Consider the following 12,246-nt stretch of genomic DNA (forward strand, 5'->3'; position numbering starts at 1 on the left):
TGCTGGTTTGGTATAACAACATGACAGTTGGACAAAAAAGGGACGCAAACAGAATGGTCAAGATTATTTCTAATCTGAGTTTTATTAGGAATTACACCTGTGACACACATCCTTTTATCCTCATATATTCCTCTGCTCTGTAAAGTAAAGCAAGTTAGTCAAGTCTACAGTAAACTCATGTCTCACCTATTCCCTAGACCCCTAGAGGATGTTTTACAGAGGTTTGAACCCTGAGCTATGAATTTCCCTTTGTGGGGAAATTTAGGACCAAAAACAAATAAAAAAGACTAATGTATGGTTTGTCACAGATTCTTTATTCCCACACATGCAGTACTGCTCTAAACAATGGGCAGTGTGTGTGTGTTTGGTCCCACAGTTGGGAGAACATTACCTCTAAACTTAAAGGACAACAATGTTGGCCTGCCAGAGAGGGCTCTGTTCAAAATAATTGCTGTTTTTAGTGCTGGCATCTACAGCTCCATCAGGGCTCGGATTTCATCAACACGTGACGTCTTCCTCTCACTGGGGTTCTTGGTGCCAAAAGCCTTCTCCACCAGATCCTGCTTCTGCCTCTGAATCTTCACCATGTTCTCCTCCACGGAGCCCTTCACTATGAACTACACACACAATAAATATTTGTATGTACACACACACACCACTTCTGCCTCTGTGTCCATGATAAAACTACACACTTTAGTGACTACATTCCACACAACCCGCAGCCATGTAACCTCTGACCTTAGTAATGACAACATCTCTCTTCTGGCCGAGGCGGTGACACCGGTCCACACACTGGTCCTCTGCTGCTGGGTTCCATGCCTGTGGACACACAAATGTCAGAGTGTGTACATGTATGTCTGTGTGTGAGGAAAGTGTAGATTACTGAACAGTTGAAACACTTACTGGGTCCATGAGGAAGACGCGGGATGCAGCGCTGAGGTTTATCCCCACCCCTCCGGCTTTGAGTGACAGCAGCATGATCAATGGGCTGCCAGGGGCGTCGCTCTGGAACTCCTGAATGACCTGAGCCCGCCTTTTCTGGTTCATAGTGCCGTCCAGACGTACAAACTTGAAACCCTCCTCCCTAGAGGCAGAGCGTGAGAGAGTGATCCGGGGTAAAATATATTTTTAAGTGTTCTGTGTGTGTGTGTACATGTTACCTGAGTGGAATCTCCAGAATAGTGAGGAAGCGTGTGAACTGAGAGACAACCAGACTCCTGATGCTGTCGTCCTCACTGCGCAGTCTGAGCAGGCTAGACATTAGAGCCTCCACCTAGACACACCGTTTGTTGATCAGGGGGTGTCTTACAGTAGCTAGAAGCCATCACATCTTATAGCACATGAAAACCATTCAACAGGAGTACAGATTCTATGAACATACAGTAATAAATCAATTATACACACAAATTTTACACAAATTTTATTTGTCACATACACATGGTTAGCAGATGTTAATGCGAGTGTAGCGAAATGCTTGTGCTTCTAGTTCCGACAATGCAGTAATAACCAACAAGTAATCTAACTAACAATTCCAAAACTACTGTCTTGTACACAGTGTAAGGGGATAAATAATATGTACATAAGGATATGTGTGTGTGTGTGTATTTGTCTTGTCTATATTGAATACATCATTTAAACACTCACAGTGTAGGTTGGAAAAAGTATGTGAACCCCTAGGCTAATGACTTCTCCTAAAGCTAATTGGAGTCAGGAGGCAGCTAACCTGGAGTCCAATCATTGAGACGAGATTGGAGACGTTGGTCAGACCTGCCCTGCCCTATAAAATCTCACAAATGTTTTTTATTTGATAATCACAAGCATTGCCTGATGTGAACCATCCCTCGAACAAAAGAGATCTCAGAAGACGTAAGATTAAGAACGGTTGACTTGCATAAAGCTGGAAAGGGTTACAAAAGTATCTCTAAAAGCCTTGATGTTCATCAGTTCACGGTAAGACAAATTGTCTATAAATGGAGAACGTTCAGCACTGTTGCTACTCTCCCTAGGAGTGGCCGTCCTGCAAAGATGACAGCACGAGCACAGTGCAGAATGCTCAATGAGGTTATGAAGAATCCTAATGTCAGCTAAAGACTTACAGAAGTCTCTGGAAAATGCTAACATCTCTGTTGCCGAGTCTACGATACGTAGACCCCCCCCCAAAAAAAAAGTATAGTGGAGGGAGCATCATGGTTTGGAGCTGCTTTGAAGCCTCAGGGCCTGGACAGCTTGCTATCATTGATGGAAAACTGAAATTCCCAAGTTTATCAATACATTTTGCAGGAGAATGTAAGGCTGTCTGTCTGCCAATTGAAGCTCAACAGAAGTTGGGTGATGCAACAGGACAACGACCCAAAACACAGAAGTAAATCAACAACAGAATGGCTTGAACAGAAGAAAATAGACCTTCTGGAGTGGCCCAGTCAGTCCTGACCTCAACCCGATTGAGATGCTGTGGCATGACCCCAAGAGAGCGGTTCACACCAGACATCCCAAGAATATTGCTGAACTGAAACAGTTTTGTAAAGAGGAATGGTCCAAAATTCCTCCTGACCGTTGTTCAGGTCTGATCCGCAACTTGGTTGAGTTCATTATTAAAACCAAGGGTTCACATACTTTTCCCACCCTGCACTGTGAATGTTTACACAGTGTGTTCAATAAAGACATGAAAACGTACAATAGTTTGAGCAGACTGTTTGTCTATTGTTGTGACTTAGATGAAGATCAGATCCAATTTTATGACCAATTTATGCAGAAGTCCATGTAATTCCAAAGAGTTCACATACTTTTCTTGCCACTGTATGTATGCGTACACACATACACAAAACCAGTCAAAAGTTTTACAACACCTACTCATTCAAGGGTTTTTCTTCATTTTTACTGTTTTCTACATTGTAGAATAATAGTGAAGACATCAAAACTATGAAATAACACATAGGGAATCATGTAGTAAGCAAAAAAGTGTTAAACAAATCAATATATTTTATATTTGAGATACTTCAAATAGCCACCTTTTGCCTGGACAGCTTGTACACTCTTGGCATTCTCTCAACCAGCTTCACCTGGAATGCTTTTCCAACAGTCTTGGAGTTCCCACATATGCTGAGTACTTGTTGGCTGCTTTTCCTTCATTCTGTGATCCGACCAATCCCAAACCATCTCAATTTGGTTGAGGACGGATGATTGTGGAGGCCAGATGATCTGATGCAGCACTCCATCACTCTCCTTCTTGGTCAAATAGCCCTTACACAGCCAGGAAGTGTGTTGGGTCATTGTCCTGTTGAAAAACAAATGATTGTCCCACTAAGCCCAAACCAGATGGGATGACGTATCGCTGCAGAATGCTGTGGTAGCCATGCTGGTTAACTGTGCCTTGAATTCTAAATAAATCTTTGCTTTACGGTGGGAAATATACATGTGGAGATCATCCGTTCACCGATACTGTGTCTCAAAGACACGGCGGTTAGAACGAAAAATCTAAAATTTGGACTCAACAGACCAAAGGACAGACTTCCACCGGTCTAATGTCCATTGCTCGTGTTTCTTGGCCCAAGCAAGTCTCTTCTTACTGGTGTCCTTCAGTAGAGGTTTCTTTGCAGCAATTCAACCATGAAAGCCTGATTTACTGTCTCCTCTGAACAGTTGATTCTGTGAAGCATTTATTTGGGCTGCAATTTCTGAGGATGGTAACTCTAATGAACGTATCCTCTGCAGCAGAGGTAACTCTGGTTCTTCCATTCCTGTGGCGCTTGTCATGAGAGCCAGATCATCATATCGCTTGAAGGTTTTTGCGACTGCTCGAGGAAACGTCAAAGTACTTGAAATTTTCCGTATTGACTGACCATGTCTTAAAATAACGATGGACTGTCATTTCTCTTTGATTATTTGAGCTGTTCTTGCCATAATATGGACTTGGTATTTTACCAAATAGCACTATCTTCTGTATACCCCCCTACCTTGTCACAACACAACTGATTGGCTCAAACGCATTAAGAAGGAAAGAAATTCCACAAATTAACTTTTCACAAGGCACACCTATTAATTGAAATGCATTCCAGGTGACTACCTCATGGTTGAGAGAATGCCAAGAGTGTGCAAAGCTGTCATCAAAGCAAAGGGTGGCTATTTGAAGAATCTCAAATATAAAATATTTTTTGACTTGTTTAACACTTATTTGCTTACATGATTCCATGTGTGTTACTTCATAGATTTGATGTCTTCACTATTATTCTACAATGTAGAAAATAGTAAAAAAAAACCTTTGAATGAGTAGGTATTCTAAAACTTTTGACAGTTAATTAGTTAGTTAGTAATAAGTAAGTATGTATATGCATGTATGTATACACAAAATGTTTATAGGCACAACAACTTTCTACAACAGGGTGGTTGGTATTCACTAGGAATCAAACGGGTCCAAACAGGGAGGGACTACCTGAACGTTTACAATAAATGTATTGCTAGTTTGCACAAATGAATATACCCCAGAAGTGGTTCTCCAGGTGTGTCTATGTTACCTTGGAGCTGCTCCTCCAGTTCTCCAAGAGGTTACTCTCCTCCTCCTCCTCCTCCAGAGGGAACTCCACTAGTTCACTGGCCTTGATCTGGCCTCTGCACAGAGGGCACCGTGCCTGCTCCTACACACAATAAGTGTACCTGGTCAATGCCTGCAGCGAGCAAGCGATCGCGAGAGAGCAAGAGAGACACATGGCGTGTATGTAGTTAACTACCTGCTCACTGCGTATGACCTCTGCGATGCAGGGTCTGCAGTAGACGTGTGCACAGTGTGTGATGACGGGCAGACGAACAGAGTCCAGACATACAGCACACTCTTCATCCGAGCCAGTGCCCAGCACCAGCCTCAGTTTCATTATCAGACGCTCTCTCAACTCTGCAGGAGTCACAGCTACCACACCTGGCGAGGGGGGGGGTTCATTAGAATGGTATGTGGCTTATTTAAAATACCAACAAAACAATCTGCTACAAATGTGTATACACACACTTTACCCATATATGTGTGTTACCTGTGTGTGTAGTGGTCTTTCCCAGTAGGCCAGGGTGGCAGCAGAACTGTCTCAGCCTGACTAGGATAGCCAGAACATCTGCGTAGTTCCTGAGGACGGTCCCCTCTGCAACGTACCTAGACACACACAGGTGACAACACACATGGCCACACACAGGTATAAACACACACGGCCACACACAGGTATAAACACACACAGCCACACACAGGTATAAACACACACAGCCACACACAGGTATAAACACACACAGCCACACCTGCTGATGGTGGTGCGTCCCTCTGTGCGTGCCAGCTCGTATTCCTCCCTCTCCTTCTGTGTCAGCTCCACTTCCTCTATTCTGACACTCCTCTCTGGTAGAGAGACCAGAGGCCGACCACACACACGGCTGGCCTTCGTACGACGCAGCGTGACACACTTCACCAGAGCCTGCAGATTCCTAAACACACACGCCGGGTCAAACACACACATTTGAGTTGTCAGCTTTGGCAGCCAGTGAAAACATAAACACAGCCATTGTTACAAATGTGAGATGCTGTAGTCGAGATCAGTTGTCGCTTTAGCAGGAGGGTTCTAATAACCATGAGTCAGCCAGCCAGTCAGTCAAGCTAGCATGACTGTGAATGACTCTCTCGCTGTTGTGTGTGCGCACGCGTGTACTGACTGCAGGCCCGTCTTGTCCCCCTGTGTGACAGGTCTCTGTATGACTCTGTTCCACCACTCTCTCACGTCGAATGGCTTCAGACGCAGAAAAGCCACCAGCATCCACAGATCCCTCAGGTTGTTCTGGATGGGAGTGCCTGGACACAAATGACACTGAGCTCTTCACATGTTCTATGTCAGCAGTTGACATTATCCACTAGCAGTGTGTGTGTGTGGCTAGTACCTGTGAGTATCCAGCGTCTCTGTGTGTTTAATTTGAGTACAGCCTTGCTCTGCTGGGTGTTTGGGTTTCTGATAATATGGCCCTCGTCCAAGACCACTCTCAACCAGCTCACTGTATGGAGGGGACTAGCACTGCCCTGAGACAGAGAGGAGTGAGTGAAAGAGAGAGCGTTGCAGTTTACCAGTCCCAAATCAAGAGCGATAACACACACCCACCCTCCACTCACCGAGTAGTCAGCAGAAAGCACGTTGTAGGTGGTGAGGACCATGTGCTGCGAGGACAGGAAGTGTGTGTCCCTGTTGCGTTCCGAGCCATAGTACAGATACACATTCAGCTTGACGTCCGCTCGCACATGTTGATCCAACTGGTCCTACAACACAAGTTAACATGTTAGTGTGTGTGAGAGTGACTGACCGTTTGACTGACTGACTGTTTATGTGTGTGCACGAATGTGCAAAATAATGTGTTCTCACCAGCCAGTTGCTGAGTACCGATAAGGGGCAGATGATGAGAGTGGCTCTGGCTGCTGGGTCGTCTGTGCTCTGGGAAGAGGCAGCTTCCACCGGCGAAACTACACTTTTACCTTAACTCACACACACACCAAATAATGCAGTCATCAAATGGGTGGGGATGCGTGTAGCTTTATCACAGATCATCAGTATATCAATGATGCATGGCAGAGCAATATAATATATCCACCATATATTGACCACTGAACTCACCGACACTCTTTTTCTGAGGAGCTCCCTGTGTTAACCCACTCAGTGCTGCTGCAAAGTCCAGGTCCTCCAACACAGCACCCCCTAGACACACACACACCACCCAGTTTTGCACGCAAACTATGTTTCAAATCCTAAATGCCAGTACTTGTAAAGACGGCTGTCTTACCTTTTCTTGAGGTGCTGACTGCTTTCCCTTTGGTCTTAGCAGCTGAAAGGACAGATTTTATTGCAGCACAGACCACCACATATACATGGCATCAGGAGGGACAAAATCACACACACAGCCAATTTACCTTTCTTTGTTGTGGTGGCCTTGCCTCCCTGTGGCCTTCCCTTCGCTGTGTGGTGAAGGACAGATATATTAGTTCAGCTGAGTCTGCATGTCCTCACACAAATAGTAGTAGTGTGTATATTAGGGACTTCTACCTTTCTTTTCAGACACCCAGTCCTCGTCTCCATCCTCCACCACATCCTCTTGCACCACGTCCACTGACTCCACCTGGGTTTCAGCCTGATTGGCGCTGAAACACACACACACAATTTGTCCTGACAGAAACCAGAGGTGATAACATACGCAAGCAGAGAGCTATGTGCTAAGGCTCTAACCTACCTCATACAAGGGGAGTGACCAGCGGGACCCACAGACACTTCTGCCTGATCCCCGTCGCCACTCTTCCCTGAGAGAGAGAGAGGAACGAACGAACGAACGAAAGAACGAAAGAACGAACGAACGAACGAACGAAAGAACGAAAGAACGAAAGAACGAAAGAACGAAAGAAAGAGAGAGAGAGAGAGAGAGAGAGAAAGCGGAATCAACATTAGTGAGCGAGGAGCAGGCACCTGAAATGTCTGATCACACACACTTACCTTCAGGGTTTTTCCTTGCGGTGGTAGAGGCCTTAGGTTCAGGGGAAGACTTCTCCTACAGAGACATATAGACACAGCTCACTGACAGGACATTCAGAAATCCACGCACAGAGGCTGTCATCTTTTCACTTTACGACAGGTGATCTGAACCAGTGTTGGGGTCAATTAATGAAAAAGAACTTGAAATTGGGTTTACTTTTTGAATTGACTGGAGAAATTAAAATTGAATTGACCCCGCCCCCCCAACCCTGATCTGAACAGACATGACAGTGTCAAATCTATCACCTAATCATTTCACCAATCAGCAGCCACGAAGGAAGCCCACTTCAGATCGTAACACTTACCGGTTCACACAGAGGTTTCCCGTGGTGGAAGTTGGAGAGGATCAGAGCGATGGTGGTCAACGTTTTCCCCTGAAAACACAAACCACAGTGGTGATGGTGAAGGGTGTGTGTGTGTGTTCATGTACTGTACATGGTCAGTAATCAGTGTGTGTGTTCGTCTCACCAGTCCCATGTCGTCAGCCAGTATGCCGCCCCGGACCCTCTGCGGTCTCTCTCTAACAGAGGAGTGTGTGAGTGTGTTATAGAACAGTTCCCCCTTAACCTCCCAGAAGTGGGGCAGCGCAGCGTTGTTTTCACACACACACATCCAGCTCAGAGCCTGCTTCTGGTGGGGCAGCAGCGGAGTACACACTGCCTGTAGATCGAAAGATACACACACAAACAGCAATGAGTCTATTCCGATTTCAACCTCCTCCTTCCTGTGTATATACACACACATATACACACATACATATACACACACATATTTATATATATATATATATATATATATATATATATATATACACACACACACACACACACACACATACACACTGGAGTTCAAAATGTTGGGGTCACTTAGAAATATCCTTGTTTTTGAAAGAAAAGCAAATGTTTTGTCCATTAAAATAACATCAAATTGACCAGAAATACAGTGTAGACATTGTTAATGTTGTAAATGACTGCTGCAGCTGGAAATGGCTGATTTGTAATGGAATATCTACATATGCGTACAGAGGCCCATTATCAGAAACTTTAAAACATCAACAATGTCTATACTGTATTTCTGATCAATTTGAGGTTATTTTAAATGGACAAAGAAAATGTGCTTTTCTTTCAAAATCAAGGACATTTCTAGGTAACCCCAAACTTTTGAACAGTAGTGTGTGTGTGGGTGTGTACACACAGTACCAGTCAAAAGTTTGGACACACCTACTCATTGCAGGGGTTTGTCTTTATTTTTACTATTTACTATGTAGAATAATAGTGAAGACATCAAAACTATGAAATAACACATATGGAATCATGTAGTAATCAAAAAAGTGTTAAAACAATTCAAAATATATTTTACATTTGAGATTCTTAAAATAGCCACATGAAGGTCAGTCAATCCAGAAAATTTCAAGAATTTTCAGCTCCATAATGGGCTCAGGAGAGGGGAAGGTCGAGTCGTGTCTTCCGAAAAATGACCCGCCAAAGCCTTCTTTTTATTATAATTTTTACCATTTTTATTTACCCCTTTTTCACAGTCTCCAATTAGTAGTTACAGTCTTGTCTCATCGCTGCAACTCCTGTACGGACTCGGGAGAGGCGAAGGTCGACAGCCGTGCGTCCTCAGAAACACAACCCAACCGCACTGCTTCTTGACACAATGCCAGCTTAACCCAGAAGCCAGCCACACCAACATGACGGAGGAAACACAGTACACCTGGCGACCGTGTCAGCGTGCATGCGCCCGGCCCACCACAGGAGTTGCTAGAGCGCGATGGGACAAGGACATCCCTGCCGGCCAAACCCTCAACTAACCCGGACCAATAGTGCGCCGCCCCATGGGTCTCCCGGTCGCGGTCGGCTGCGACAGAGCCTGGACTCGACCAGGATCTCTAGTGGCACAGCGATGCAGTGCCTTAGACCACTGCGTCACTCGGGAGGCCCCCAAAGCGCGCTTCTTAACACCCACACGATTACCCGGAAGCCAGCTGCACCAATGTGTCGGAGGAAACACTGTTCAACTGACGACGGAAGACAGCCTGCAGGCGCCTGGCGCACCACAAGGAGTCTGTATAGTGTAATGAGCCAAGTAAAGCCCCCCACCAGCCAAACCCTCCCCTAACCCATATGACGCTGGGCCAATTGTGCGCCACCCTATGGGACTCCCGGTCACGGCCAGTTGGGCTTGAACCCCAGGCTGTAGTGATGCCGCAAGACCGCTGCGCCACTCAAGAGGCCCTCCATTCCTGACTCTCCCGCTTCTCTTAAAAACACACAAGTATACATGCACTCACCTCCACTGCCTCTCTCTCTCCAATCTTATCCTCCATCAGGTTTTCAAATAAATTGTCAAATGCATTCTTCAACTGCAGGAGAGGGGAGGAAACGGCGTGATACGACAACCCAGAAGTAGGTAATCATAATTTCCAAAATCTTGGTGTACATCTTTATACTGTACATAGCCTAAGCCTATTTGTTTTTAAGTGTATTGTGTCTGATCAAAATGCACCATATTCCGTACATAGTGAACTACTTTTGACAAGAGCCCCATGGGTCCCGGTCAAAAGTAGTGCACTAAATAGGGAATTAGGGTGCTATTTGGGAAGCAGATGGTTGGAAGTATAATACCTCTTCTGCAGTCAGTAGGACACTCTTCCTGGGCAGACCTCTAGAACCATCTACACACATGAATCCATTCCCAAATGACACACACACACACACACACACACACACACACACACACACACACACAGTGAGACAAGAGATTGCCCAGGAGGAGGCTATGAGTGTACCTGTGTCAGCATGTGTGTGTGTGTGTACCTGTAGGCCCACTCTGCAGTTTGAAGCTGCGGGAAGTTATCTGCCTCAACACTGCATCTCTGTTCTCCTCTCTCCCCCAGAAGGACAGAACTACAGACATGGTGAACTGGTTTGTCACCCCGAACGGCACCACCCTAAACACACACAAAACAGTTCATTACATTGGCTTGTACACACACAGCTGCATATCAGTTATAAACACTGATCCATGGACCTCTACATGAACTATGACAGGACCCATGGACACTGTCAGCCCTGCTCTCACACACACTCACTCACCCTTCCACCCTGGCCAAGTTGTTGTCCATGATGTTAGCCAACAACACGGCTAGCTCTCGTTTGATGTGCCCCACCTGACTGCCATAGACGTTAGCCACCATCACCGCATTACAGTCGTATGGGTTCTGAGGCTGACGCACCAGAGACACCATCTCCCCTTTGTTCACCTATACACACATAATAGGGTCATTCATTCTCAAGGCCTATTTGTGACGCATAAGTTAAAGTAAAACTAGTAAGAAGTTAGTTAGCCTAAAGCCAGGACTGGTCAGGACAAACCCTTGGACCAACTTAAGATTAATGGATTTAGCAAGTTTTTCTTTACCTTTTGGTAGATAGCTACTTACCACGCCAGTATAATACCGGAGGCCTACCACGCTCCCACGTAGGCTGCCAAACAGCACCCCAGTGTCTGGCTCTCGGTCCAGCTCTTCTCCTGTGCCTCGGATGGCCTGGGACAACGTCTCTGTGACCTGGTCATCTGCAAAGCTAAACCCAGCCCCTCCAAACCATCGCCTGGACTGCATGGTGCCTGAAACACATACACACAGTTGACAAGTAGACCCGTGTTTCCCCAAGGCCCTACCCCAGGGTGTGCACACATGTTTTGTTCTATCCCAGCAATAAGACTCCTGATTAAACTAGCCAACCAGTTGTATATAGTTGAATCCGGTGTTTTATTTGCAAGTGCAAAATTAACTCCTAACATAACTAGCTGACATTCGAGCTAGTTTGCTGGCTACTGTACTGGATTAATCAATCAAATGTATTTATAAAGCCCTTTTTGCATCAGCAGACGTCAAAGTGCTTATACAGAAACTGAGCAGAAAAGCCCAAACAGCAAGCAACGCAGACATAGAAGCACGGTGGCTGGGAGGGGTGGTCTCTAGTAAGACTGATTATCTCAAGTTCAAGCAGCTACAACAAACATTTGACTAGTAGTGGGCACTAGCACGTGAATGGCGTTTTGGTCTAACCTTAAAAACTAGCAAGCATTAGCTGAGCTTGTTCTAAGCTAACTAGCCAACGCTGGTTAATGACCTAACTAGCTAGGTCATGATTGGCCTATGCATGTATTTCACAATATATACAAATGTTAACAATAGGTCAAATATAGCGGGGTTTGGATTCACCTTGAAGATCAACAACTTATTTGCTAAATGTTAGTTTCGTAATGTTTCAGTCCTTCAACGCAGGCTGCGTATTTAAGCGCCTTCGTCTCTCTCCTGAATAGCCAATGAGCGCGGACTCTCAGCTTAGTCTAGCGTCACAAGAAAGGAACACGCCCACCAAAGTATTCTGCGTTTTTGATTGGCAAACACGTATTCTGAATTTCCGATTCATTGAGGTACCCGTATTTGCTATATCCTTCAACATCAAGTGGACACCGGTAGCTAGCGTCATCCCGAATCAGAAATACGCTTTCTTTCAATATACATGTTGGTCTGTGCCAGATTTGTTTATCTGTTCCATCAATATGGTAAGACTCCCTCCCTAATTCTTATTTTTCCAACGGTTGAGTTACGTTTGGGCATAGAATTTAGCGTCCTGTCCAGTAGCTATCAAGACAAGATCCCTCACGCTACAGAAACAGGTGAAATATTGGCCTACCATATCGG

The 12,246-nt window shown here is 45.3% G+C and overlaps 1 protein-coding gene across 4 annotated transcripts; it reads right to left on the reverse strand.

Annotated features, from left to right (window-relative positions):
- Positions 1-57: 57 nt before the first annotated feature.
- On the reverse strand, positions 58-11,898 carry hltf (helicase like transcription factor). Of its 4 annotated transcripts, none has more exons than XM_021576285.3 (26): positions 11,761-11,898; positions 10,975-11,159; positions 10,628-10,794; positions 10,349-10,482; positions 10,157-10,206; positions 9,823-9,894; positions 7,998-8,189; positions 7,835-7,903; positions 7,491-7,545; positions 7,234-7,300; positions 7,050-7,144; positions 6,917-6,961; positions 6,790-6,831; positions 6,624-6,704; positions 6,375-6,484; positions 6,128-6,271; positions 5,902-6,037; positions 5,680-5,815; positions 5,275-5,454; positions 5,019-5,134; positions 4,725-4,909; positions 4,512-4,631; positions 1,161-1,273; positions 904-1,084; positions 739-819; positions 58-617 (listed from the first exon to the last, which is right to left on the reverse strand). In XM_021576285.3, exons 2-26 carry the CDS (start codon positions 11,152-11,154, stop codon positions 471-473), a joined length of 2,898 nt encoding a protein of 965 aa, XP_021431960.2. In that variant the 5' UTR covers positions 11,155-11,159; positions 11,761-11,898; the 3' UTR covers positions 58-470. The 4 variants fall into 4 exon arrangements, with proteins under 4 accessions (XP_021431960.2, XP_021431959.2, XP_090069016.1 ...); XM_021576284.3 differs by having other exon boundaries at positions 5,668-5,815; XM_090212890.1 differs by lacking the exon at positions 10,157-10,206 and having other exon boundaries at positions 11,761-11,863.
- Between the last annotated feature and the right edge of the window lie 348 nt (positions 11,899-12,246).

This window comes from Oncorhynchus mykiss, chromosome 20 (assembly GCF_057628025.1).
Source record: "Oncorhynchus mykiss isolate SJ-2025 chromosome 20, ASM5762802v1, whole genome shotgun sequence".
In the NCBI taxonomy this organism is placed as follows: domain Eukaryota; kingdom Metazoa; phylum Chordata; class Actinopteri; order Salmoniformes; family Salmonidae; genus Oncorhynchus; species Oncorhynchus mykiss.